Genomic DNA, 26,668 nt, shown 5'->3' on the forward strand with positions numbered 1-26,668 from the left:
ATAAAACCTGACATTTGATTGTGTAGTGTAACTTATAACTTCTTAAGACTTAATTTTCATGTTTTGTCTCAAACAGTATCAATCAGTATTAATTATTAAGCTTAGCATTCATGAACCTTAGACCTTAGACGTTGTCATAACATATTTAGCACCAAATTGCTATTGCCGGTATAAAGTAAAACGTAACACCAACCGCCTGCATGGAAGTGAATTACGGTAGTTAAGTTCTATAAGATCGGATAGTTCATGACGGATGTTCGCTACATGTCATTCCCATCCAATTCTGATGGCTTCATTCTTGCTACAGCTACGAGTTGCTTATTGTTTGTGCATAATAACATTATATGTTCAAGAATTGAGGCAGGGTGATGGGTTTCTATCAGACAAATTAGACAACAAGAATAACTGGAATCTAGTAACTTTGGATTTCAACTTCCTGTTTACTTGGGTAATAAAACGTAGAAGAAAAAGACACTTTCCGGTAGGACTAGAACATCCGTATATTTTTATATTTAAACAAAATAGTCTTACATAATTTGTTTGGTTATGATGTACCCTTATTCTTGCTTAGTTCTTGTTCGCGTTTTGAACGGTTGTCACAAAAAAGTGGTCTGAACATGTGGTTCGAATATGTTAATCAGCTACCTTTACCTTACTGAATGCATCCACACCGTCACCGTGCCAATTCAAACTGATAATTGCTCACTATTCAGTACCTACATGAAAGGTTATCACTTATTGTCTTATTCCATCAATATTTTGGTAGGCTATCTTGAAGTTAAACTTTAATCAACATGCTTATGTTGAAATTTTATTATTTAAAATCCCGCTGTAACTTGAAGTTTCCTGTTGCTGTCGCTAGAGGCGTTGCTGAACAACTTGACTTGTTTGGGTACGTAAAACGTAAACAATGTATTAAGCTACATTTAATGAACGAATTAGCAAAACTTTCAGTTCAATTAATAACGAGAAATTTCGCAGCAGTAGTTGCAATCTAGGAGACTTGCAAATTTCGTGCAGTACATCATGTTACACGTGTATTCTTTGCAAGTTTACAGACGTTTTTACTCTTTAGGCATGGCAACAGAAAAATCATGTTTTTTTAAGCAACGGTGAAATGTGTCGCTAACAGTTTTCAACAACGAACACACCACGTTTGGTTCTTATGACTATTCAAAAGTCAGTTATAGCGAATGAACTTCGTGGGTTATAATCTGCTGTCAACATTGTTTTTAACGCAGACATCAGGCTCGTAGTTAGTTGTTATTCTCAAATGAAAAAGCCTGTAAAATTTGGAAACCATTAGGTACTCTGACATTAATTTCGACATATATGAGGCATTTCCGATTCATTGCTAACTCTGCTTCCGCACACTGCTCTTGAACACGATGGTCGAAGAAACAATTCCCAATAAGCATACACGTCGTCCAGGGAATAGCTATGTGTTCCAGGATGGAGTCCATCATCGTTCTCATATAAGGAACCATCCTGAATGGAATCGGAATGTAACTATCGGCGTTGTTTGCAGCATCGTGTTCCTGATTGCACTCATCGTTATTGGAGTTTTCTTTTTTAATGATTCTGCAGTGAGAAAAGAACAAGAAACAACACCGAGCTCTAATGCAGTACCTCTGCGTTGCATAGCAAACCGTACAACGGGTCATACTTTCTTAGCAGAGGACTTGCAAATTTCACCCAACTATAGATATTATTTCTATGCCAGCAGAATGTCCTTTTCGAAAGCTCAGCAGGTGTGTGGATCCCTACCTGGTGGAGGTGGCAATCTGTCGACCATACAGTCTGAAAAACAAGAAAAACTGTTTAACAAGCGTATCGAGGATCTCTTTAATCAGCTGTTTGCAGATGACGATAATATTTTCACTGGATTCAGAAAGCAGTTGTGGACTGGTGGATACATAGACTTGGAGCTTGACGGAATCAATCGAATGCGCTGGATTGATGACACCAGTGTATCCGAATGGCATCAAAATTTCTGCAATCCCAATCAGGCAAGTGAAATTCTTCAAATTTCAATGAGCGAACTAAAAGAGAAAGGAGCAATCACCAATACTCTGATTTACGTGGTCAAAGACTATCGGTCATCTAAGAAAAAAGGCTGCTGGCAACTATACAGCTCACTGATTTACGAAACAGAACATCTCGAATTTAATTTTGTCTGCCAAGTTTCAACAACCAGTCTTCCTTTTAGGTTTGAACGTAAGGTCATCGGAGATTTTCGGCAGGAGGCAAACAACGAAGTATTGGCAAACGAGTTTGCAATTTTTTCCGGCCGAGCTTCCTACAGGGTTGCTGTTGAGACCTGTCAAAACTTCGCTCCTGGAGCTCAAATGCTGTCCCCTGTTACGTTAGCACGTGATACTGAGATCAACAAGATCGTAGAGCGTCATTCCTTTGAGATATTCGGAGAAGACAATGGGGACCCACAGAGACGAACACTTATCTGGAGCGGCGGCTATTTCAATGTTTCATCCGAGGATCCAACCAAAGTTCACTGGGCAGATGATACAAAAACGCTATTGGACATTGAAGAGCTACAGATTCGAACGCATATCGACCGTAACGCCAATAATGCGAGCGAGTACGAAAATTTCTGCGGAACAATCGAATACTATAATGAAATGATTCGCGAGGCTAAACGTCAGGAAAGCGACGCCGCAAAGAACACAGGTTGTATCAGAGATCGTCTTTTTTTAATCGTCAAAGACTTCCGTGAAGGACAAACTGTTCAAGGATGCTGGCACATTTACGATTTTGATTACCTAAATCAGTATGATTACAAATTATACCTCATCTGTCAACTGCCGGATCTCGTAAGGAGAATAGATGAAGGCTACCAGAATTGAAAAGAATGTAGCTTGACTGAGCAATGCAACAAGAGTCATTACGGAACATGCAAAGTGTGCATAATAAATAATGTCGACGTTCATTACGAACACCAAATCCAGTATCGAAGTTGCCGCAGAGACGAATATGATAGGCCTGGTGCATGCCATCACCCAAAAAGACGAAGGCCAAATGGTTGCCTAGCCGATGAATTTATAAGAGACGTTTGTGATGAATGCACTGGAAGGCACCATCACCCACCACGGCATTGCCAGTTTCCCGAGGAGTCACGATTAAGTGATTATCAATACGACGATTATGACCAAACGGTAGTTGTTCAACGTCATAAAACGACTCGTAACCGGTGCGATTATCTCCAGGATCCAGCCCCACCAGCTCCATCATTTCAGCAATGCATCACAAAAGAAATTGTTCATCGTTCAAACTGCGACTGCAAAAATTGTACACATGGCGTTGGAAGAACGGAAAGAAGGACTTCGCAGGGATCTCAGGAACGTGTGCCGATTACGAAAAGTGAAAAGGGTAAACCGGGTCGAAAGATCTCGGTAGCTACCGGAGATCACCACGGCAGAGCATCACGAACTGTCGGGAACCCAGAACAAGCAGACGAGCGAAGAGCTTCATATGCAGACCAACCGTGGAGTACTGGAAATGATAACTCAAATTCTTACCCAGATTCAGGCGATGCGCACAGCAAACCGACAAATGAAAACGGAACTGGCGAAGAGGGAAAACATGAAGACGATAATCCACCGGAAGAGGATAAAGACCTTAATCGTCACGAACCAGAAGAGGACCCAGAGTCTCAAACATTGCAACCTCCTGAGGTTCCGGAAGAAGACAAAGACCTTAATCGTCACGAACCAGAAGAAGACCCACCCTCTCAAACATTGCAACCTCCTGAGGTTCCGGAAGAAGACGAAGACCTTAATCGTCACGAACCAGAAGGTGACCCAGACTCTCAAACATTGCAACCTCCTGAGGTTCCGGAAGAAGAAGTTGTAATTGCTCATGACAGCTCTGACGAACAAGAAACCCCAGAAGTAGAAGCTGGCGGAGACGAGATGCCATACGACTCGGCGTTGCCAGATGATTATTCACCAAACCCAGAGGTATCCCAAAAGAGAAGACCGTCAACCTTTGGTTCTATTTTGGGCAATAAGCTTTCGGACGCAGCTGGCAAAGCGGCAGAGAGGGGAAAGGGAGCGATTGATTCATTTGCGGATAATTTGGACAACAAACGTCAAAAAGCCATAGACACAGCAATAAATGCAACTAAGAATAAAGCACAAGATTTGAAAACTAAAGCGAATGAAAAATCTGAAAAACTAAAAAAGAACCTGAAGAATAAAGTCGACGACGTAAAGCAACGTGCAAAGGCAAAAGCCGAACAAGTAAATGACAAAATTAAGAAGTGGGCAAATTCACTGAAAAAGTCATTTCCGAAAATGAAGAATCCATTTAAAAAAAAAAAGTAAACGTTTACCTCGGTATCTCAAATTGATATATAGGTAAATTTATTTTTATTATTTTTTTTTGTGTGTGTGTTGCCAAAAACGTAAAATCAAACTTTTTACTCGCGTGCTCTTAAGTTACAACACGAAGAACTGGTCGACGAACCCGTTAGGTCGTTGTTCGATGCCATGTTTGGAAACTACCAGTTATGAACTCTTTCTGTTTCAATTGTCTTTTTCCAGGTACAAGCTTGCATGTAAGTGACGGGATGATGAGCAACATTGTCATTTCTCAACTGCATGTACCCGCCGGAAAGAGACCACTGCGAGAGCTGATTGTCTTGCAGTGATGGCAGAGTGTGCAGGTAGTTTTCACTTATGACAGTGATCAGCTACCTTTACGGGGTATTTGATACTTAAATGAGCCGTCCAGTTCTGGAAGTGCGTGTACGGGGAAATCAAACAAGGTGTAAGATTCATCTGTTTTTTTTTCTGATCAATAAAATGTGTTCATTTAAAAATACGCGATTGCAATTGTTGATTTGACTTTATTATTTTGCCAAAACCATCATTTGTAGGGGAGAGTGGGGGCAATTGATACACTTTTTGGTTTTTTGTATTTCTTGAAAAAAAAACTAAAAAGTTTAATATAAAAATTATATAGAATTGTAGCCTATTATCTCAGCTCAACAAGAATAACTGGAATCTAGTAACTTTGGATTTCAACTTCCTGTTTACTTGGGTAATAAAACGTAGAAGAAAAAGACACTTTCCGGTAGGACTAGAACATCCGTATATTTTTATATTTAAACAAAATAGTCTTACATAATTTGTTTGGTTATGATGTACCCTTATTCTTGCTTAGTTCTTGTTCGCGTTTTGAACGGTTGTCACAAAAAAGTGGTCTGAACACGTGGTTCGAATATGTTAATCAGCTACCTTTACCTTACGTACGTAGCAGTAGAAGTAGGGCTGCCTACAGCTGCAAGAAATCGCTTCCTAGCAAGTCCTGACAGTTACATGGGACTGATTTATAATTCAACATTTAAACTCTTCCGTTTTCTGCACGACCCAAAACCAAGCGAATGGCATTTAGTACATGTATAATGTGTTGTCATGGCAGTTGGTGATCGAACAAGTTTCCCAAATTATTAATGCCTAAGCGAACGCATCTACCGAGGTTGTTACTGCATCTGATCCGACTGTTTGGTTTTAAAATATGTATCGAATTTGTAACCAACGGGTTGCTAACACACGAAACTTAAGACACATACCTATAAATACACAAATTGCCTTAAAAGGGATCAGGAGCTCAAGATATTTAGCCACAGTAACACTGATCGCCGTTATACAAGCACAATGTTCCGACAATTGCAGCTATTACGACCCACCTTTTTGGTCCAATTTGTAATTATCCTTTCGTTATCGGTATCCTCAGCAGAACCGCTATCTTCACTGAAAACAAGACAGGGCCATGTTAACAATCCTTTGGCTGATCAACATCTAAATGTCCTTTGGGTAAGAACGAAAAAGGAAAAAAGTAATGAAGAAAAGGATAATGTTTAATCTGAATTCACCTTTGATTTTTCACAACACTGTTATCGGTGACTGACGGAATTAAGGCTCGACGTGGAGGTGAGTACAATAGCTCCTATATCGGCCCGAAGAAGGGAGGCCTTATGGTGGACTACTTGGCCAGACGATTCAATTTCACGTAAAACTCTTTTTTGGTCACAAAATCTTCTTTTAATGTCTTATAATTCTTTGAAAAATAAACCAAAGGTACTCGTTTCTCACCGTGAACGAGATTTATTTGTACGCTGTAGGAAAAGCAAAACGAGGATTAGTTGACTACTTACTCGATGGGGTAAATGATAAATCGCTATAAAATTTTATCTTAAAAAGAAAAGCTAATGAACATCATCGCATTTCCCGTATAAAATGCATGCCAGTTTTAAATAAACTAAGAATATTCTTCTTTGCGTCCCCTATGTATAATAATGCTTTGTTAAGGATTTGAGAAAGAACTCATTTCGTTCTCAAATTTCCCCACCCCCCCCCAAAAAGCAATGCGACCTTCTCGTCCACGACGTTTTACTGACCACAGAGAATTACAAGACAATGGAACTGACACTACCTTGGCATCGTTCCATTATTGTTTTCATGGTTCCAGTTCCACTCATCACGACGAATCTCGACGCTGTCATAAAACCCTTTCAATGGCCGGTAAATGCGTCCTAAAAAAGTTACAAGAGAATTACTACAATAATTGAATGATGATAAATAAAGTTACTGCTGTTACGCACCTAAGTTTTGCATGTGTGAATAATCTTGTTTTCCTTTTAAACGAAGAAATATTTAATAAACTGTTTAAAATTGAGCCATAAAACATTTTAAATTTCCATAGGTTTGGACAGGAATAGGAATATCGGTGATAACAATCATCTTTTTCTTGAAACTTACCGATCGTTCACCTTTCGCGATGTCTCAGACCTCGGAAGTCTCTCCGTCACCAACACAACAAACGGAGAAGGCAGACGAGATTTGCGACCATTCGAGTAGTACGCAAACTAAGAAAGAGCCATGGAATATGTACCTTTACGTGTTTGGAATGCTTCTTTCTCAAGGTGATTATTTTTAATTATTTTTTACTTACTTGTTCAGTTACAACATCCACAAAATTCCGGCAAACATCTTCCGACATTAGCCTGACTACTCTGACGTCTTCAAAGAGTGAAATTAACTTTGATTCTTCAAACACGCCTAACTTACCAATCGCCTTTAATGCAAATTAAAGTTCCTTTTAAAACTCAGGAGGAAGTTGCATCCGGAAACACTGGTCATCTCGTTTGGTAGCCGGAGTTTGGAGCTTGGCCACGTTTGTCTTCGTTCAAGCGTACACGTCAACTTTGTTTACTTACATCGTCACACCTAGTACCGCGCCGCTATTGGTCGAGTCGGTCTATGACGTAGTCAACAAACCACATATTCAATTGGTTATTGAACGTGGACGAGGCTTCGAAAGCACTATAATGGTACGTTGTTTCCTTGTAAAAAGAAAAGCAATGCACGAAAATGGGTCAAACAAGAAAACACTTGGTTGTTAAGAGAAAAACAATTTTATAAAGGCGATTGTTTAAAGTCGGAGAAAACGCATTAGACCTAAAGTTGAATCCTTTCTATGCATAGAACACGCGAGAGAAGACGGGAATATTCAAGCAGTTGCGTGACAAGCTAATGGCCTTCCCGAAAACGCGCTGCTATGGAGCATCTGATTGTGTAGCTTTGGTCAAAGACGGACCAAACGTCGTCCATGGCAATGTAACCATATGTGTTTGATGATACTTTAAAATGACCTATACTGATTCTGGTATTGCTAAATTCGGGGATGACGCGCACACCTATAGGCATTCGTATATGTAGCGGACTACATGATAAACGATTTCAAAATTACAGGAAAATGTAACTTTCAAGTGGCAAGAGAGTCCTTTTGGCCAATCATAGTCGGTTTTGGTTTACAAAAAAGAAGCCGTTACACTGAGCCCATCAACAAAGGGTAGGTTAACTACCATTTAACTCGTTCACTCAAAGAAACTAAATAACTATCGTTTTTTTCAAAGGATTCTTGAAATGTGGGATAACGGTTTAATGAATCTCTGGGAATCGTGGTTTCGTGCAATACCAGGTAAATGTGAAAATAATTTTAAACAAGTCAACAGATCTCCCACCCGCGTCAAGACGTCACCTCTTTCACTCAAAAATTTGGCGGGCGCATTTGTCGTTTTGTCAGTCGGCTACGGCTTGTCGTTACTAGTTTTTGTGGTAGAGCATATCATGGGATATGCAAATAGACAACGTGATCGTAAACGACGCAACAATTTTTAATGAAACGCAGAAATCATGCACAGCGGCTTTAGGTAATTGACGAGGACTTAACGCCTCACAATCTGCACAATCCTATGTTATTCTAATACAATTCAATTGCTTAGTTAATTAAGTCCTGTTAGTTATAAAATTACCTTTCGCCCTAATAATCTCGTAAAGAATTACTGCAAAAGAAAAAATATGGCTTTGTACGTACCAGTTTCTGTAGCTAGTTAGTGTTATTCACCTTCTTAATAATGTATTATGCAATTATGCAATTTTCTGTTGTAATTTAAACCCAGGCTAGTATACTGCCATCAATTGTTAAACAGCTCTATCGATTTTTAATCTTTGTTTCCATTCCGCATAATTACACCAATCAATTCCCTACTTTAAAATAATACACTTCACCTGAATTACGTAAAATTACGGAGGATTTTGGAATGAAATATGAACATTAGGATATGTTTTACGAGGGGGAAAACAACGGAGAATGCAGAAATTTGATCCCCCCAATTTTCCCATTGAAGCACGAAATAGAAAGTTAATAAACATGTCGTGCGGCAGACTGTGCATTATTTCAGCAATCACTTGATCATCTATGATAAGTTGAAGTTTAAATGAATCACCCAATTCGATAGAAACAAAAAAAAAAATAAACTGGCAAATCAAGGAAAATAACGGCAATCAGCATCTTTGGGCACGATTGCAACTGTATCCAAGGCGATTGCTTCGAAACAAAATTTTTAAAAACTAGATTGCACACGTTTGGGGTCAAACTGGTTGCCCAATAAAAAAGTAGTTGTACGATATCGAGAGAAAAAAAAAATACTATAAATACAGATAGAAATGTCGGAATTGACCACAGACATTTTTCAACCTTGGGCCAATGCTCTTCAAGAGGAGCCTGTCAAAATGTTCAGTAGAAAACAGAACGCCTTGTCCTACGTTCAACATTTTCTTTTGGTACTTGTGGTAGTGATGGTAATACGATGCGTACTTACTGAAGCGAGACATCCAATTAAAAATCCTCTTAACGGCCAACACATAAGACTTATCGCGGTAATTTCTTTTTAAAAAATGTCTTTGTCTTAGCAATATTCCCAGATTTCAGCTCAAGTGATAACTTTGTAATGCTGATTGGTTAGGCAGTAGGACTGTGTTTCAATCAAAGATGAAAATTTTAATAGGAAAATGACATATCAGCACACAATACGTTTCTATCCTTTTTCAACAGAACGTGCTGATACTGGAAAACGAAGTGAATATAAATAACGCATCTGGAGCTTTGGAAGGCATGAAAGGAGTGTCTTATCACATGATGGATTACTTAACGCATCGCTACAATTTTACGTAAGCAAATTGATATTTAAAAAGTGCATATTCATAATCTAGAAAAACCCCAATGAGTCGTACGATTAAGATATGGAGAAGTCAACAGCTTCGACATTATGTTAGAAAAATGTTTTTTTTTTTTTTTTTTTTTTTTATTGTCTGTGTTTTTCATCATTTTTAAGGTATTCAATCATCCAAGGTATACAAACAACAAGCGTGCAGTCGAAAGGTATAGGAGATCGCGGCCTCATTAATTGGGTTGTTGACGGAGTAAGTTTCAACTTCAATATCCCAGTTTCAATTTCTAATCAAAACTAAACACAGACAGGTGATCTTATAGTGGGTCCCATCATTATAAACCACAACCGCTACGGATTGGCGGACCTGACGTTGCCATGGTATCAACTGTATGGTTATCTCCTTATTCCCAAACCCCAACCTCAGGCCAATTTCACATCTGTTTTGAAACCATTTCAATGGCCGGTAAGAAATACTATTTGTCTGGCGTACAGAAAAAATTAAGAGCGTTTTCTTTCACGATTTGTCTTTGCAATCTTGATTTTCTTGGCCGGATTATCAACACAAATTCATTTCCGCAAATTAAAGGTTTGGATCGCATTGCTGGTATCTATCGCTGCCGTCATCGTTTCCATGTACTTTGTCAGCAATTTTCGATGGTCAATTGTTTCTTCTTTAACCCATCGGACATTTTCCAAACGCAAGAAAATCGTGTTTAAAAAATCATGCGACACATCGACGACCGTGTCATACCTGTATGCTGTCAGCGTACTTCTTTCGCAAGGTGAGAAAAGTTTTATACGAAGATGTTCTAGTTTAAACCATCCCTTTACCCTTACACTTCCGCTTCAGATATTCAGTAAAATTGAACGTAGTTATTATTTCATAATTTGCAAACCAAATAGGTGGACCATGCTCATCCCGAAAACTAGTTGTTCGAGTATTGGCCGCTGCTTGGTGTTTAGCAGCGGCAGTACTCGTCAATAGCTACAGTTCTGTGCTCATCACTTACATTCTCGCTCCCAATAACCCGCCACTCATAACCTCAGCCTACGATCTCGCCCAGCAAGATGACATCCATTTAATTGTTGATAAAGGAAGGGGCATTGATGTCTTTGTTACGGTACATTTTTTTAAGGCATCCATACCATAAAAGAATTTAAAATCCGGAGGAAACAATCAAAGTTAATCTTGTCCCCATAAACAAAGGACAGACGTCGACTGAAACTACGGGTGTGATGAAGGAGCTACGGAATAAACTCAATTCCTACCCATTCTCTCGTTGTGCGCCTCGCTCACAGTGCATCGCAATGGTCAAATCGGGAAAAAGAATTACGTACGCAAGTGTACGTATTTTCAGTTGGCTTTGCAGTATCAATTTTTTTCAAACGGTTTTCATTTTATTTCCACTATGAATTGGCATACGATTGTTTTCTAAAACAGTCCCAAGAATATCTAATGAGTGCCATCAAGGAAGACTTTCAAACAAGCGGAGGTAAATGTCTGCTAGAAATCGTCAGCGAGGGTTACATACCTGCTCTCCTCGGTTGGGTATTGCAAAAAAGAAGTCCCTACACCGACATTATCAACAAGGGGTAAATGGAAGTTTACGACGCATCGCGTGCTCATTCACTCTCATAAAACTCTTTGCAGGATCCTAGAAATGCATGGGAACGGAATAATACAACTCCATTGGACATTAGACCCACGCAGAGCAATCCCACCCCAGTGTAAAAGCGCAAAAGCTAAGGGAGTTCAAAAGAAGAATAGTAAGGCGGATCAGGCTCGCCAATTGTCTCTCAAAGATCTAACTGGGGCCTTTATTATTTTGCTTATTGGATGGGGAATTTCAGTCATCGTTTTCTTGGGAGAAAGACTGGCATATCGACCTTCATAAAAACATAATTTTTTTTGCTTAAAGGTATTAGGTTATTCAAACACTTTGAATCGGTTAAGTCAGTCAAAGCGTCAATTAAATATAATTATTTGAAAAAACAAATCGTCTACGAGACACGAATGCAATGACCCTCATCAAAATAAAGTTATTTGGCTTCATGTTATTTCCTAAGAACATAATTTAATTCGCTTTGACACATCGCACGGCCCTCTGATGTAACTCCCTAACACCTATCTGTTTCATTTCTTCTTTGACTTGTATACACGAATCATCAAAAAGTCACTACCACTACAAAAACGACCTTAATTGCAGTATCGAACTGCTCGGATGAAACTGGAAAAGAAAATCGATGTATTCCACGGCAGTTTTAGTTGGACGATACAAAGGTTGGGAATTTTGGAAGCCACCCGAAGCACGCCTTCATAAAACGTTCCAAACAACGTTCGGCACGAAACAAAAACCACAAATAAAAGAAGCGAAAGACAACAGACGAAAATTTTCTGAGTTCGATAACATTATCGAGAGGGATGAAGATATTCATCTTTGAACAAAACGAAACAGGTTATGATTTAGACTTGAATGTGCAAGCCTCAAACTAGGGGAAAAGGTAACAGGAAAACTGATTTTGACTCACCGGCAAGCGCGATCCTCATTCACATTCGTTGCACTGAACTCCCCGTGAAATGCAATCGATACCCTCATTAAACGTATCTCCGATGTTGGGTTCAAGCAAGAGCTCCTCCGGGGTGGAAGTCGATCGCCGTTTGAGGATTGAATGAGTCCTATTGGTGGCAGCCTTGTCGTTAAAAATGGCCGTCAACGAGGCAACGAATTCTTTCCTGGGTTTCGTGATGGTATAAAAACTTGGGATTCGCGAGGAACAAGGTTGGCTTCCATTCGGCAGAAATTTGAGCGAACGTTTGGGTTTAGCTCCTCCGTTGTCATCCGGTCCAACGCCTTTTTCTGGATCTTCCAATCCTGAACTGCAAGCCAAAAATGTCACTCCGTGTTGGTGCCTCGGAGTCGAGGTCGACGAAGGATGCCCAGTAACTTCAACCGTCGACTCTTCTTCGGCATTTTCTTCTTCGTTTGCCTTAATAATTCCAAATACCAGACAATTAAATTCATTATTCTTTTGCATCGTATTATTTTCTTCTCAATTACTTCATCAATCTTTGCGCGCCAAGTTTCAAATTCCGCTGCCTCGCGATAAATTTTCGCCGGTTGGGCAACAGTTGCGCGCATTTCACTGTTAAAACCCGAATACGCATTACAATTTTTGAACGACTCGTTTCGTTGACAAGGAGGTGTATGGTAGGTAGATGTGCTACGATCTGAATGAGCCATAAGACAGTTCATAGAATGGCGCTCAGTTGTGTGACTGGCAGGCTTAATCGCAAATTCAGAGCTCTGAATATTTCTGGTTTCGCGCTGATGTGGCATAGGTACATAGTTAAACCTAAAAAGACAAAAACAATTCAGATACAATATTTTCGATTCAAGAAAAAATAGATTTCATTGTGTAATAGTCATACCTTTCACCGTCATTAGGACTTGGAGTTGTGTAAACCGTTAATTGTTGCCGAGTTTGGTTGCATTCGGTCTGAACATCGCATTGAGTATTTTCATTCCTAAGCCCAATCACATAAATAGTGAGTTACACCCAAATATGACGAGGTGGCCGAGTGGTTAAGGCGTGAGACTGCTAGATAGCAAGAAATCTCATGTGCTATGCACGCGAGGGTTCGAATCCCTTCCTCGTCGAATGTTCTTTTTAAAGTTTAACATTAAATTTTTTTTACTGGAAAAATCTTTAATCTTTAATATTTCGACAAACCATTTAAATGAATTTTGGGAGATATTTAAAAAATTTTCTACATTCGTAATAGGAAAGTGGGCGGAGGGATATGTGAAAATGGGCGGAGCTTGCTACTTTTGCAACAGAAACTATCCCTTTTATCCCATTTAATTCAAAAAGCACATTTTACTTTTTCTGAAATTAGGTCTAAAACTTATAAAACGACTGCTAACTTTTGTTTAAAGATAATTATAATTTACATCAAACTTTCCCGTTAACTGAACAGTTATCAATAGATTAACAAAATAGATAGCTAAGGGGGGAAATCCTAAATTCACAAATAAACCACTTGCAGCCAGAACGCCCTTCCTAGTAATTATAAATAAATGGGACTCACGGTACTGTTTGATTGCTCTCTGTATCGCCATCGTCTGGCGTACAATTCAGCACTTCCGGAACCTGCTGCTGCCCTGGCGGGGGTGGCGGAAGAGGTGGTGGTGGTGGCGGAGGAGTTCGCCTTTTCTTGAAACTCTCCTTTACTGCATCCCATCCGTGTTGAGGCTGTATCTGCGTCTGATTGTAGATTGGGGGAACGGGTGTTGACGATGTCATTCGCGCAATTGGTGGAGAGTTCGATTTTTGATAGACTTCTTTCTGTTGTGAGTGGGAAACTGCTGACTGAAGCCTCAGCATCATATAAATTTCCTGCAAATCAATTTCACGTCGCTCGGACAATTCCGGTTGAAGGCCCAGATTGAGGAAACTCCCAACATGAAGAGGGATGGCAGGTCCAAGCGGAAGCATTCGTGAATTGTTGCAACTTTCTTTCTGCCACATGCGGTTAATCTCTTGACAGTCAAGGTGTGACCAAGGTAATTTCTCAGAACATGTCTCCCAAACAAGACAGCAAAACGAATACACATCGGACAAAGTACACACAGACTCGCCACGGGCACATTCTGGTGCCAACCACGGTGCCATCCATTCCCAATGAGAAGACGGAACTTTACGATACACCCTGGGAAAGGCAAAATTATTAACATGTGTACATAAATTACAGTTTTTTTTTCTAACCTCTTGGATGAGTTATTGTCTTCAATCAAGGTTTCCAAACAGCCTAACTTGGCTCGACCTCTAGATACCAAATGAACGGCATGCGACGAAACGCTGCAATGCAGTAACTCCTTGGAATGGAGAAACAATAGGGCATCACAAATTTGTTCTAGGATCAGTAGTTTCTTAAGCAGGGGTATAGCAGATCCCATGATATGTAGTCTGTGATGAAGTGACCCATGATATATAGGCTCATATATAAGCTGAACGCTCTCCCAGTGTTGTGTAGCACTTACACCCAATAGCAACATTAACCCTAATATTTAAAAAAGAGCAGTCGGTCAATTTCGATACATCAAATTCTCTGGAAATTATTACCTGGATGCCTCAGTCGACTCATGCTTTGCAATTCTTCAAATAACAGATCAGGTGGTTGATTATCTCTCATGCGACGGATAGTAACCGGGGTTTGGTGCCAACGCCTGGAAACCATTTCTGTTGTTGGACCACACCTGTAAGCTATTCCTCGAGGAAGCAAGCCATTGAGATCCGCTTCAGCACCACACCCATCGTCATCAGGATCACTTATTTCAGTTTCACTAATTAAGGGAACAGGCCACAGCGCAGCTGCACTTTCTCCTCGTCCATAAAGTATCTAAAAAAAAAAAAAATCATTAGCTTTGAAATGCGAATTATTTCTTTCTCGAACTACATTACCTTTCCAAAGCCAGTGCCTTGAACGTTGCCCAACGGCCCAATGAATTCACAATTTTCGCTGCAGACTAAGCCCATCGCAGCGAGCGTATTCCGCAATTTTGCCGGGAACTTTAGGGTAGCACGGTGGGCACGAGGGGCAGTACTGTTATTTAATTCGGAAACCCCAGAGTCAACATTGAGCTCGTTATTTTTCATCGCCATTTGACGGAATGATTCAATCAACGAAAGAGTGGCGAGGCGGCTATCAGAATTTGGTTGCATCGTGGCCCAATCCCGAGGTGAGCGGTTCTTTTGATCGTGCAATCGAAGGTCGCCTCCTGGAAATAAAGGGTAAGAAAAAATTACTAAACAGTGTTCATTGAGACTAAAATGTTAAATTTTAAACCTGCAATCAGTAGTGAAGTGAGTAGATGATTATTGCCACTCCAGCAAGCTGCATGCACTGGAGTGCAACAAAGAATGGAGCACCGCCTATTTGGGTCAGCACCAAGTTTAAGCAAAAGCTTCACTATGTCAAAATGCCCTTGAAATGATGCACAAAATAATGGGGTTTGACCAGCTCGATTAGGCAATTCAACAGGAACACCTTCACACATAACATAGCTTAGTTTAATAAAAATTTCTAAGTCATGGATTATAGATTAGGTTTCTCAAAATGTTAAAAGATTTCAATTTCTCACCAGAATCAAGCAATTTGTTAACAGTCACTATCTTCCCTCGAAGAATTGCCCAATGAAGTCTGTCTGCAACGGATTTTGAGTCTGGATCGGGTTCTCTAATGTAGACAGGCATCGACCTCTTCATCGACATCCTATTGTTCTCAACAAAAAGGGTTGTAAACTTCTTTTCTTGAGGATGCTGCTTCATTGATGTACATTCTACTTACCTTTTCTACGAGACACCCACTAAAATAAGAATTCCCGTCACGTTCTACTATTACAGGGGGGTTAGGTCGAACAAGTATTACGAACCAGTTAATAACGATGATGGAAAGAAACACCTCTAGACGATAGGTCATAACCGTCGCGCAACACGTGTGTCTCTAGTTACGACCTGTTGAATTCAAAGGGGTTAGCTTCACTTCCCTCACAAATGAGCCAAATGGGCAAATACGAAATACAAACCTGCGTTGCCAATTTAGATTATTGACAGTAATTATGAGATTATCAATTTATCATTACGGATTTACGGTGATATCCGCCTGAGACCTGACCGCCTCTACCAATCAGTTATTTGAAATAATCCTATCTCGATAGAAATAGACATAAGATAACCTCAATTTATTATATATTATATTTACAAAAAAAAAGTTATTTGGATAAAAGTGTGTCAATCGTTTTTCCGACTAAATTTCATAGATGTTGAAAATTTAGCTGGTTAATGAGCTTAATAATTTTATTCTTAGTGAATGACCCCAAATATTTAGTGGCATTTCCAAGGTTGCAAGGTTTTGAAGAGTAAAAACTGTATCAAAGTATGGTCAATTTGCGTTGAATATTTTTACTATGCAAAATACTTTTTATAATAATATAAATCCATTGCAATACGGATTGAAACGGCTTGCTATAATAGAAAGAAATGTTTTACAACAATAACATGCCAGGAAGTTCAACTACTAAAATTTAGGATCTATGAAAATAGAAGAATTTTCGTAGCTGTTGATCAACGAAGAAGACGGATATGGAATAGGAGTACGGACTGCGGTAGACCAACTTTTCTATGATTAACAGGATGTGTAATTATTTCACTCAGAAACACGAAGTTTTACATAATCCCGTGTCCATGAAAAAGCTGATGAAAATATGTAAATGTGTAGTATGATCATGTAGTTAATATTTTAATAGGCAATAATTATTTCTGCTTTTCGCACGTAATTTTGAATTGGCTACAACGCAATTGCCTGCAGCCACATGTTTACTTTTAAATGTCGTCTGCCATCACCCGATAGAAGACTGACAGGTAGACAATTCCGGTCTTCAGTCTGTCAACGAATTGATTAAACTACAGTGCAGGTATAAATTTTTACAGTCTTTTTTTTTTTCTGTAATGTGAGTTTCTGTTCAGAACTCATACCAGTCACAACAATCAACATTTCAGTTATATTTTGTTGCATCAGCATTCTGGAATTGCCTGAAATCTTGTCTTGTTGAAACTAGATTATTTCATATTACTGTGAGATTGCATCAGTGATTTACTGTTATTGCAACATTTTTTTTTATATATAAAATTATCGACATACAGAACAGTGAGTGTCTTTCCAAGCTACAATTGAGATGGAAGAAGTGCAAGCAACCAATGAAAACCAAGTTGAAGCTGTACCAGCTAAAACCCCTAAACAGTTGAAAAAAGAAGCTGAAAAAGCAGCTAAACTTGAAAAGTTTAAGGCAAAAAAGGAAAAATTGACTGAAACTAAAACATCGGACAAACCAAAAAAGGAAGTTCCTACTAAACCAAAAGCAGCTGAAGTTGAGAGTATACATATTATTCTTTGATTCCAGAAAGCTGTATTTTAAACACACTTTTTTGTCTTTCATTTGCATCAGTTCCACAACTTCCACCTGGAGAAAAGAAAGATACAAACTGCCCTTTGCCAGAGTCTTACAATCCACGCTATGTAGAAGCCTGCTGGTATTCGTGGTGGGAAAAGGAAGGATTTTTTACTCCTGAATACAAAGTATTAACTTACATTTGACTGTTTGATTGCTAGTTATCTTATGAAAGAGTTTTTTTTTTAAATAGAGAGACATCAAGAATCCTAATCCCAATGGTCAGTTCGTCATGGTTATTCCCCCACCAAATGTAACAGGATCTCTCCATTTGGGACATGCGTTGACCAATTCAGTTGAGGACACCATTACGCGTTACCATAGGATGACTGGAAAGACAACCTTATGGGTACCAGGATGTGACCATGCTGGCATTGCTACCCAAGTAAATTAAAATTTATAACATTTCTGATCCCGTTAAATACAGTAGCGCAATCTTTTGATATCATTACTAAAATATAGGTAGTAGTAGAAAAAAAATTGTGGCGAGAAGAGAAGGTAACCCGCCATGATCTGGGACGTGATAAATTTATCGAAAAAGTTTGGGAGTGGAAAAATGAAAAGGGTCATCGCATTTACGAGCAGTTGAAGAAAATGGGATCATCACTGGACTGGAATCGAGCATCTTTCACTATGGACCCAAAATTATGCAAAGCTGTACTCGAAGCATTTGTCAGAATGCATCAAGATGGCACCATTTATCGATCAACCCGCTTAGTTAATTGGTCGTGCACCCTTAAATCTGCAATATCCGATATTGAGGTCGACAAGGTTGAGCTTCCAGGCCGAACTCAGCTTTCTGTCCCGGGTTACAATGAAAAAATCGAATTTGGCGTTTTGGTTTCATTCGCCTACAAAATTGATGGCTTAGATGAAGAAATCGTTGTAGCCACTACTCGTGTTGAAACCATGTTGGGTGATACCGGTATTGCTGTACACCCCCAAGATTCACGTTATACGCATTTGATGGGCAAATATGCCGTACATCCGTTCTGTCAACGTAAACTACTCATTGTGGCTGACGACTATGTCGACATGGCTTTCGGAACAGGTTATTTGGCCGCAACTTTGCATTGAAATCACTCCGTTAACACTTTTTTTCTCATTCTTATTCCTAGGTGCTGTCAAGATCACACCGGCGCATGACCCTAATGATTACGACTTAGGTAAACGGCACAATCTTGCAATGCTTACCATCTTTAGTGACGATGGAATCATCATCGGCGATTGCGGGAAGTTTACTGGAATGAAACGTTTTGAGGCCCGTAAAGCCGTGATTCAGGAATTAGAGCAAATTGGACTGTACCGTGGTACAGCAGAAAATCCGATGGTAGTGCCCGTTTGCTCCCGTTCAAAGGACATTGTGGAACCCATGATCAAACCACAGTGGTACGTAAAATGTGACCAAATGGCAGCTGATGCCGCTGAAGCTGTTCGATGTGGGAAGCTCAAAGTTGTACCGGAAATGCATCAGAAAACATGGTTTAACTGGATGGACAACATTCGCGATTGGTGTATTTCTCGACAGCTTTGGTGGGGCCATCGCATCCCTGCCTATTTTGTCACCATAGACGACACATCGGCCGAAGTGGGCGATGAAGCTGATAATGAATTTTGGGTATCTGGGCGCTCTGAAGCTGAAGCTAGAACTAACGCTGCCAAGCGTTTCAACGTCCCTGAAGAGAAAATTATTCTCAAACAGGATGAAGATGTTCTCGATACCTGGTTTTCTTCGGCACTTTTCCCATTTTCCGTGTTTGGTTGGCCGGACAAGGTTTGCAATTTCAAACGTTTTAATTTGTTATACGCCCTTTGTTATTAGTTTTATTTTTTATTTACAGACGGATGAACTGGACATCTTTTTCCCAACTACTCTGTTAGAAACAGGCCATGATATTCTCTTCTTTTGGGTGGCTCGAATGGTATTTTTTGGCCAAAAACTAATGGGCAAACTTCCTTTCAGTGAAGTCTACCTTCACGCAATGGTCCGCGATGCCCATGGCCGTAAAATGTCCAAATCCTTGGGAAACGTCATCGATCCTCTCGATGTGATTTATGGAATCAGTCTCGACGGACTCATGGCTCAGTTGGATGGCAGTAACCTCGATCCAGCTGAAGTTGGTAGGGCGAAAGAGGGTCAGAAGCAAGACTATCCTCAAGGAATACCCGAATGCGGAACGGATGCTCTTCGCTTCGCTTTATGCCAGTACACTGCCCAGGGCCGTGATATCAACTTGGATGTTAAGCGCGTCCAAGGATACCGCTTTTTCTGCAACAAATTGTGGAATGCCACTCGATTTGCCCTGACCTACCTACAGGGGGCTGTAATTCATACATTAAACGAGGCAAGTAATCGTCCGCCTGTAACCCGTTCTGCCATCACGCCGGCTTTTCTTGCTGGTCTGAATACTCGGCTCGAACATATTTCATATTTCAGCGGTTGCCAGTACTCCATTGAAGATGATAAAATCTGGTGGCAACTCCGCGTTGAGTTGGGGCGATCGAAAATTCCATCAAGTTATCCCCACTTGGATCGATGGTTTCAACATATTGGCCGTTTGAGGCAGCAGGCAAGCAAGATACCTTGCACGTTGCAGCACTTAGCTTGCCTTTTTTTTTTTTTTTTTATCCCCCACCCTCCTCTTCCCGGCACGAACATCCCTCTTATTTTATTTAGAACGATGTCCTAATTAGTTTCAATTGATATCATCAGGTTGAGCTGAGTTTGATGGACAAATGGATCTTGAGCTGCTTATCCACTGCCGTTTCGGCCTGTAACGCAGGATTCCAACAATACGATTTCCCTCGTGCCACTAGTGCAATCTACAACTTTTTCCTTTATGAACTGTGCGACGTTTACCTGGTGAGAGATTTCTAAATTGTTTCATGAACCTAGATTTGATGATGTATTGAATGGTTTAACAGGAATCAGTCAAGCCTGTTTTCCAAGGTTCAGATGAGTCCGCCAAGTCTGCGGCTCGTTCCGTACTCGTCACCTGCATCGACACTGGTCTAAAGTTAATTTCGCCGTTCATGCCCTTCATTTCAGAAGAGCTATGGCAACGACTACCGCGACCTGAAGCCGTGCAGAGTAATTTATCTAACAACGTTACATGTGTAGCTTAATTGTTTACCTAGCATTTCTGGTACTCTGATAGAATCTCTTCCACCGAGTATTTGCGTCGCTTCTTACCCGACGGACGCTGAATTTCAAGTATGGAAAAACGAGGAATTAGAAGAAAACGTGAAATTGGTTAATCGTATCATCTCTAACGTTCGATCTGTCCGAGCCAGCTATATGTTACCAAACAAAACGAAAACAAAATTGATTTTAAGGTGCTTGGATCAGGAAGTAATTTAATGATTAATTGTATATCCTCTTGTCACTGGGTGTCCTAATTGACAAGTGATTGATTTTTGTCAGGTGGTCGACATGCTTGCACCCTTTGCCGACACTGTTTCTACGTTAGCATTTTGCCAACCTGTTTCCGTCTCTACAGATGGTGGAGATGGTGGCAATACACGAGGCTGCGCCATCGTGACTGTTTCGGACAAGTGTGACGCCATCGTTCATTTGGAGGGTCTCATCGATGTTCAAAAGGAAAAGACACGCATCACTGGCCTGGTTGAGAAGAAGCGCCAGCAGTTGGTCAAGCTGCAAGAAGGAATGGTAGTTCCAAATTACACTGAAAAAGTTCCTCTTGCAGTTCAGGAGACCAACAAGGAAAAAGAGGGTGAACTAGAAGCTGAGCTGCAGCAACTGGATGCTGCCTTTGCTACTCTATCCACTATGGATTAATTAAACAATTTGGGATTTGGGGCTGCTTGTTGCAATTGCTGTGTGTATCTCATCAATATACATTGAAAGCAGCATAAACTTCTTTTTTTTACTCTGTGGTAGCTAAAGCAACCAGAAAACAAAAATTTTGGTTGACCTAGTTATCGATATACTGCCTTCTCTTTTATGGAGAATTCCGTTAAAGGCTTTTCCACGACTCTGGAAAAAGTCATTTTTTAAAACAAAATTTATCGCTGAATAACAGTTGAAGTTGTAGGGACAAAAAAGGCCTACTTAATGGTTAACGCCTGTAAACTTGAATACCTGTATTGTAGTTAAATTTATTTCATCAATTGTACACCTTAATTTTCTAGATCTCATTCCGATTTCCCGCGAATTATTTCAGAATTTAATTCTGATTTTCGGGCGCGTTTCTTAAAATACTTATTTACCCCTTCTTTTTCACCACTTATTGTTTGCAGCGTTTCACGATGAGCTGTATACTACCAAAAAATGGTGAAAAAGAATCTAACTTGAGTAAAGTATTTAAATGGTCTATATTCAAAATTGAGCGCAAGCGTAAGGACTAAGGATACATGGATAACAGTTGTAGTTGCAGGTACAAACAATTAAACTACGGAATGACATGTAAAGCCCCTTTTTTTCTTGACAATCCCTGTTCTCTGGTTTACCATTTGATTTGGTAATTTTATAGAGATCCTACATCTAATGACAATCCACCGGTACCACCAGTACAAAAACTCGGGCTTAAAGTTGGTCTTATATAGTCTTATGCCGAACTAAATATAGCATACTAGCCCTATGCATGATTTTCATTTTAAAATAATTGATTCAAATTCAAGTGGTTGCGCTAAAACAGTTTGATTCTGTTTTAACCGGAGAAAAGGAGTTGTCTATATAAAAAAAATGGGCCAAATGGCGTTCCGTATTATACCGTATATTGCAATTTTTTTAACATCGAAAAATTGGAATTACTGTGACAAGGATTCAAAAAATAGAAATCTCAGATTTCACTAGTATTCTCATTAGCGAGTTCAATATTCAGATGTTAGTTGTATTTCGGTTTCGTGACTTGAAAATTGTTCATCATTTCCCCGAGTCCTAACGCACGATGGCTGGCGATCTGGGCTTTCACGGGGAGAAATCTGAAATCAGTCAGTGGTATTTTAAATAATGCTTGGTAATAAAAATCATGTCGTCTGAAATAGACGAACAGTTAAGATAATTCTTAAAAAGAGAGTAATGTGGCGTAGCCTTCAACAGAAAACAACGCACCGATAAATAACGGTAATGTAAAACTAAATCATCTGAACTAGCTGTTCCTGATATATAGCCTAGTATTTGCGAAATAATTCTTAAGAATGAGCACGTACCTTTTAAGAACCATTAAATAGGAAATATAGCGTGGTACGATACAAACTTCTTCGTTTGTTAGAATTGAATTGATTGCCGCTTGTGCAACATCCTGCGGCTCCAAAGCTGGCAAAAACCTTAGTCAATATTAAATAAAAAATCGGCGATATTAGTCACTCATCCTCGCTAAAAATAAAACTATTTCATACTTTGATGTGGCTCCAGCGAAAAGAGGGGTATTGACGAGATACGGACACACAATCTACGAATTTGATTCATCGTCAATTTGATTTAGCAATTAGAAAAATGAATAAGTATTTACCGTTGTTTTAATTCCTTTCCGCCCATCTATCTATAATGTATCAATTGATTTATTTATATTGAAACGTCATATGCTGGCAAAAATAAACGCTAGGATAAAAATATCACTTACGGCCAATTCCGTTCGGAGCGCTTCATCAAAACCAACGGCTGCGAATTTCGAAGAGCAATAATCCACTAAGCGATCGGATCCAGTTAGACCAGCCAAACTGGCTACGGTAACAATATGGCCTGAATCTTGCATGATCATATCGGGCAAGAAACTTTTGACAGTCTATGCACAAAAAAAAACGTGTTTAAATGCAAACAACGCTCAGTAAAAGAATTGCCTGAATAAAGAAAGTTTCAACGTACCCAAAAATGAGCAAGGACATTAACGTCAAAAGTTCGCTGAATCTGTTCGTCGGAGCAGTCGAGCAGCACTTTTCCTGAAACAACGCCAGCATTGTTTATCAAGATTGAAACCTGGTCAACAAATTCTATTAATAAAATACGAAGTGCTAAAATTAGACTAGATATTTACCTTTCCGACTTCGCGTTTAACGCGTTGAGCCACTTGGTAAACCTCTTCGCGCTTCGTCAAGTCCACTTGATAGGCAAAAGCTACACCTTTCGACATTTGAATCAATCGGACAGTTTCCTCGTTTGCTAACAACATCAATAAATGCGTTAAAAATCAATCACAATAAAATTTTAAATGTCACTCATACATTGCTTGGCCACATCCCAGCAAACTACTTTACACCCGGCGTTCGATAGCCCAATGGCCAACAACCGTCCAATTCCGCCACCGGCTCCCGTTACCAACGCTATCTGTCCGGAAATGTCTTTTGAGCGATACTTGATCGGAATCCAAGGTACTATCATCGCATAAAAGATGTAGTACAGAATCATGCAAAGGTTGTAGAGCGTATCCATGATTGCACCCATGGTAGACTGGAAAACTGGTTGTTCACTAGGCAAGATTCGCCGTCAGAGTGGCACAATACGCTTTGATACCCAACAGCGAGTCTATTTACTGATATCCTCTTGGACTGGATGCATCACTGTTGTGCTGAACTTTGACGGTGATGTTATCTCAAATCCTATCGGGTGCAATATGATGTCCTTGGTCTAAGAACATGACTAGGGTTGATGCATGTGCGCATGTGCAACCTTGTGTACAGAGAAACCAAAGCGAGACATAAAAGCCCCTCTTGAAATAAGAAGCCGAACAGGATTCTCTACAAACTGTAACTAGCATAGCGTCTTATGAAATACGACAAAATATTGATTTCCCCCCTTTATTTATGAATATTTGAATCTTCTTCTTTGGAAGCTCCAGACAATAAATCGTTCCTAATTATTGATTTCCTTCTCTATAATTATAGGATTAAAAGAGGAAGCTCCTTGTTAAAAATGGGCTGACAACAACGAACTAAAAGGCGCTTAGACTGATGGCCCAAGTAACAAACGAAAAAGAAAGGCTTGTTGGAAAAGGTGAATTTTACGTGTAACATAGTGTGTTGACAAACTGTATTTCTTTAAAAATACTTTAAAAGTTCGACAGTGAAACAATTTGTCATTTCAACTTCATTTGTTTTTGTTTATTTGTTTTTTTTTCCTTTACGATCTGCAAATAAAATACATGCCGTAATCCTTCTGCAAGCATCTCATAAAAAGATAACAAAAACGCATTTTGAATATGTGCGTAACATATTGTTTATCTAAATTACTATTACCAAAGGTCAGATGTGATGAAAAAGAAGGTGTTCTAATTGTACTTGGTTTTAGAACCCTCAAATGCGTTCATCGTTTCGTCCAAACCAAACGCCTTATAGCTGCTAATTAAAGCTTTGATGGGTAGAAGGCTGTGAAAAAGAAAAACACAAAAAAAATTACAGCACATCTAAATTGTTTTGGCAGATATTTTCATCTGCGACATGAAATGAGATATTGTGATTGTACAAATATGCGCTATCGCAAGATTATTGCTATCTTATTTGTTGTTTGTTACTTATGTGTTGTGCCATGGGACTAGTAGACAATAGGAGAAAAAAAAAAGACCAAAAAAGTATTTTTATGGACATGCACAAATAACAACTAAAATTCATGATAAAAGTATTACTTACGATTTAAGTGCAATTAAGACTGAAAGGCGACTAGGAATGAGGCACATTGGTTCTTCAGTAAGAATGGCGGTAATGGTTTCGTTCGCTACCGTTTCTGGTTCGAGAACAGGCAGAACTCTGGTTGGCAAGAGAGAAAACTGCATTACACATAATTCAGATTTTTTAAATTTCATCGTTTACACGTACTTGGATTTAATGCCAGCAAAAAGTGGTGTCTTGACAAAAAATGGACATATTACAGTCGTTTTCACTCCTTTACGTCCCTCCACCTGCACAGAGATACATTAATTACAAAGTTGATTAGGTATGAACAGCATGAATTATGACTTACGGCTAATTCAGTTCGAAGCGATTCATCGAAACCCACAGCTGCGAATTTCGAAGCACAATAGTCCACCATGCGATTGCAACCCGAGAAGCCGGCTAAACTAGCAATAGTCACAATATGGCCTTGGTCTTGCATTATCATATCAGGCAGGAAACTTTTAACAGTCTAGGAATGAATTACATTGAATTACATATGATGTTTTCGTTTTATTTACTTTGAATTACCCAAAAATGCGCTAGGATGTTGACGTCAAAAGTGCGCTGGATTAGCTCATCTGAGCACTCAAGTATCGCTTTACCCGTCACTACACCCGCATTGTTGACTAATATTGTTACCTATTTAATTGATTTATTAGTATGCCGAAAATTAAAACAACGATTGTATTTGTATCCTTACTTTACCGACATCTTTTTTTACACGCTCTGCTGCTCGGTAAATATCTTCACGCTTTGTCAAGTCAACTTGATAAGCAAACACCTGTCCTTTCGACAACTTGATCAATCGTGCTGTTTCTTCATTCGCTATTACGGATTGAAGTTTAAAAAAAAAAATAAGATTTAGAATTTTGGAAATGGGAGAAATCTATTACCGTGAATATACATTTCCTAATGTCTTACCTTGTTTGGCTATATCCCAGCAAACAACTACACATCCAAGGTTCGAAAGCCCTAGAGCGATCAGTCTGCCGATTCCGCCACCGGCTCCCGTCACCAGTGCAACTTGTCCAGAAATATCTTTTGTTCGAAATTTAGTGGGAATGAACTTCATAACAAAGGCTTCTCCTATGTAGTAGAAGAGCATAACCAGATTGTAAATGGTTTCTAGGATAATCGTCAACATGGTTGCTGAAGTTGTTCGACTATTGTTGTTCACGCGTTGAAAATCTTTTCAAAAGTGGTACATTTTTGGCTGGTTGAATGGCAAAACCATCCAATTCGAGACAGCTGAGCAGAGATACCCTTTTGAACTCTTGTAATGTATTGCTACATCTTGGCTTGTTTCGGGGACCCTTAGACTAGAGATGACCGGCGTTGGAAATTATCTCTTGCTGGCTTTGACCTCTGGACGCAAACTATTTCTTTTTTGATCAATTTGATACGAATGCACGTGGCAAATATCTAATCAAGGATTTACAACTCACCGTCCCATTCGCTGGCACACAAAACGCTGTTTTTCACATTCGGTAGTCGTACAACCGTGTGTGCATCT

The 26,668-nt window shown here is 39.6% G+C and overlaps 7 protein-coding genes across 15 annotated transcripts; 4 read left to right on the forward strand and 3 right to left on the reverse strand.

The window, feature by feature from the left end:
* Positions 1–472: 472 nt before the first annotated feature.
* Positions 473–16,103, reverse strand: LOC116931853 (inactive serine/threonine-protein kinase TEX14-like). 7 transcript variants are annotated; one of them, XR_006651655.1, is made up of 16 exons: positions 15,973–16,100; positions 15,682–15,812; positions 15,387–15,587; positions 15,002–15,318; positions 14,663–14,939; positions 14,306–14,600; positions 13,629–14,249; positions 12,969–13,064; positions 12,598–12,892; positions 12,068–12,526; positions 6,783–7,366; positions 6,626–6,658; positions 6,457–6,556; positions 5,897–6,139; positions 5,265–5,831; positions 473–651 (listed from the first exon to the last, which is right to left on the reverse strand). XR_006651655.1 is itself a non-coding variant. In XM_045179491.1 (11 exons), the coding sequence occupies exons 3-11, from the start codon at positions 15,809–15,811 to the stop codon at positions 12,083–12,085; spliced, it is 2,676 nt and encodes an 891-aa protein (XP_045035426.1). In that variant the 5' UTR covers position 15,812; positions 15,888–15,906; positions 15,973–16,103; the 3' UTR covers positions 11,768–12,082. The 7 variants fall into 7 exon arrangements, 4 of the variants coding, with proteins under 4 accessions (XP_045035426.1, XP_045035425.1, XP_045035427.1 ...); XR_006651654.1 differs by lacking the exon at positions 473–651 and having other exon boundaries at positions 5,086–5,831; positions 6,783–6,889; positions 7,092–7,366; XR_006651653.1 differs by lacking the exon at positions 473–651 and having other exon boundaries at positions 5,086–5,831.
* LOC123476790 lies at positions 665–4,791 on the forward strand. Its single transcript, XM_045179494.1, has 2 exons — positions 665–4,376; positions 4,563–4,791. The coding sequence occupies exon 1, from the start codon at positions 1,389–1,391 to the stop codon at positions 2,862–2,864; it is 1,476 nt and encodes a 491-aa protein (XP_045035429.1). The 5' UTR covers positions 665–1,388; the 3' UTR covers positions 2,865–4,376; positions 4,563–4,791.
* Positions 5,679–8,728, forward strand: LOC116931849 (glutamate receptor 1-like). Its single transcript, XM_032939501.2, has 9 exons — positions 5,679–5,837; positions 5,942–6,033; positions 6,102–6,186; positions 6,387–6,545; positions 6,727–6,946; positions 7,134–7,354; positions 7,509–7,640; positions 7,727–7,875; positions 7,940–8,728. The coding sequence occupies exons 1-9, from the start codon at positions 5,679–5,681 to the stop codon at positions 8,202–8,204; spliced, it is 1,482 nt and encodes a 493-aa protein (XP_032795392.1). The 3' UTR covers positions 8,205–8,728.
* LOC116931851 (glutamate [NMDA] receptor subunit 1) lies at positions 9,066–11,705 on the forward strand. The gene is made up of 9 exons (XM_032939504.2): positions 9,066–9,245; positions 9,421–9,536; positions 9,701–9,788; positions 9,843–10,001; positions 10,125–10,320; positions 10,442–10,659; positions 10,751–10,882; positions 10,980–11,131; positions 11,190–11,705. The coding sequence occupies exons 1-9, from the start codon at positions 9,099–9,101 to the stop codon at positions 11,431–11,433; spliced, it is 1,452 nt and encodes a 483-aa protein (XP_032795395.2). The 5' UTR covers positions 9,066–9,098; the 3' UTR covers positions 11,434–11,705.
* A 749-nt stretch (positions 16,104–16,852) lies between the features above and the next one.
* On the forward strand, positions 16,853–21,424 carry LOC116931848 (valine--tRNA ligase). Of its 2 annotated transcripts, none has more exons than XM_032939499.2 (11): positions 16,853–17,013; positions 17,243–17,473; positions 17,545–17,675; positions 17,741–17,932; positions 18,010–18,598; positions 18,666–19,321; positions 19,389–20,117; positions 20,261–20,410; positions 20,473–20,638; positions 20,706–20,899; positions 20,972–21,424. In XM_032939499.2, exons 2-11 carry the CDS (start codon positions 17,275–17,277, stop codon positions 21,344–21,346), a joined length of 3,381 nt encoding a protein of 1,126 aa, XP_032795390.2. In that variant the 5' UTR covers positions 16,853–17,013; positions 17,243–17,274; the 3' UTR covers positions 21,347–21,424. The 2 variants fall into 2 exon arrangements, with proteins under 2 accessions (XP_032795390.2, XP_045035423.1); XM_045179488.1 differs by having other exon boundaries at positions 16,854–17,013; positions 19,389–19,892.
* An 843-nt stretch (positions 21,425–22,267) lies between these two features.
* Positions 22,268–24,067, reverse strand: LOC116932345 (short-chain dehydrogenase/reductase family 16C member 6). Its single transcript, XM_032940130.2, has 8 exons — positions 23,731–24,067; positions 23,544–23,668; positions 23,375–23,485; positions 23,133–23,294; positions 23,022–23,051; positions 22,909–22,961; positions 22,720–22,836; positions 22,268–22,491 (listed from the first exon to the last, which is right to left on the reverse strand). The coding sequence occupies exons 1-8, from the start codon at positions 23,948–23,950 to the stop codon at positions 22,395–22,397; spliced, it is 915 nt and encodes a 304-aa protein (XP_032796021.1). The 5' UTR covers positions 23,951–24,067; the 3' UTR covers positions 22,268–22,394.
* A 451-nt stretch (positions 24,068–24,518) lies between these two features.
* On the reverse strand, positions 24,519–26,429 carry LOC116932344 (epidermal retinol dehydrogenase 2). 2 transcript variants are annotated; one of them, XM_032940128.2, is made up of 8 exons: positions 26,077–26,429; positions 25,856–25,980; positions 25,684–25,794; positions 25,463–25,624; positions 25,318–25,400; positions 25,132–25,248; positions 24,742–24,870; positions 24,519–24,671 (listed from the first exon to the last, which is right to left on the reverse strand). In XM_032940128.2, exons 1-7 carry the CDS (start codon positions 26,297–26,299, stop codon positions 24,774–24,776), a joined length of 918 nt encoding a protein of 305 aa, XP_032796019.2. In that variant the 5' UTR covers positions 26,300–26,429; the 3' UTR covers positions 24,519–24,671; positions 24,742–24,773. The 2 variants fall into 2 exon arrangements, with proteins under 2 accessions (XP_032796019.2, XP_032796020.2); XM_032940129.2 differs by having other exon boundaries at positions 24,519–24,661; positions 26,077–26,428.
* Positions 26,430–26,668: the final 239 nt, after the last annotated feature.

This window comes from Daphnia magna, linkage group LG10 (assembly GCF_020631705.1).
Source record: "Daphnia magna isolate NIES linkage group LG10, ASM2063170v1.1, whole genome shotgun sequence".
Lineage (NCBI taxonomy): Eukaryota > Metazoa > Arthropoda > Branchiopoda > Diplostraca > Daphniidae > Daphnia > Daphnia magna.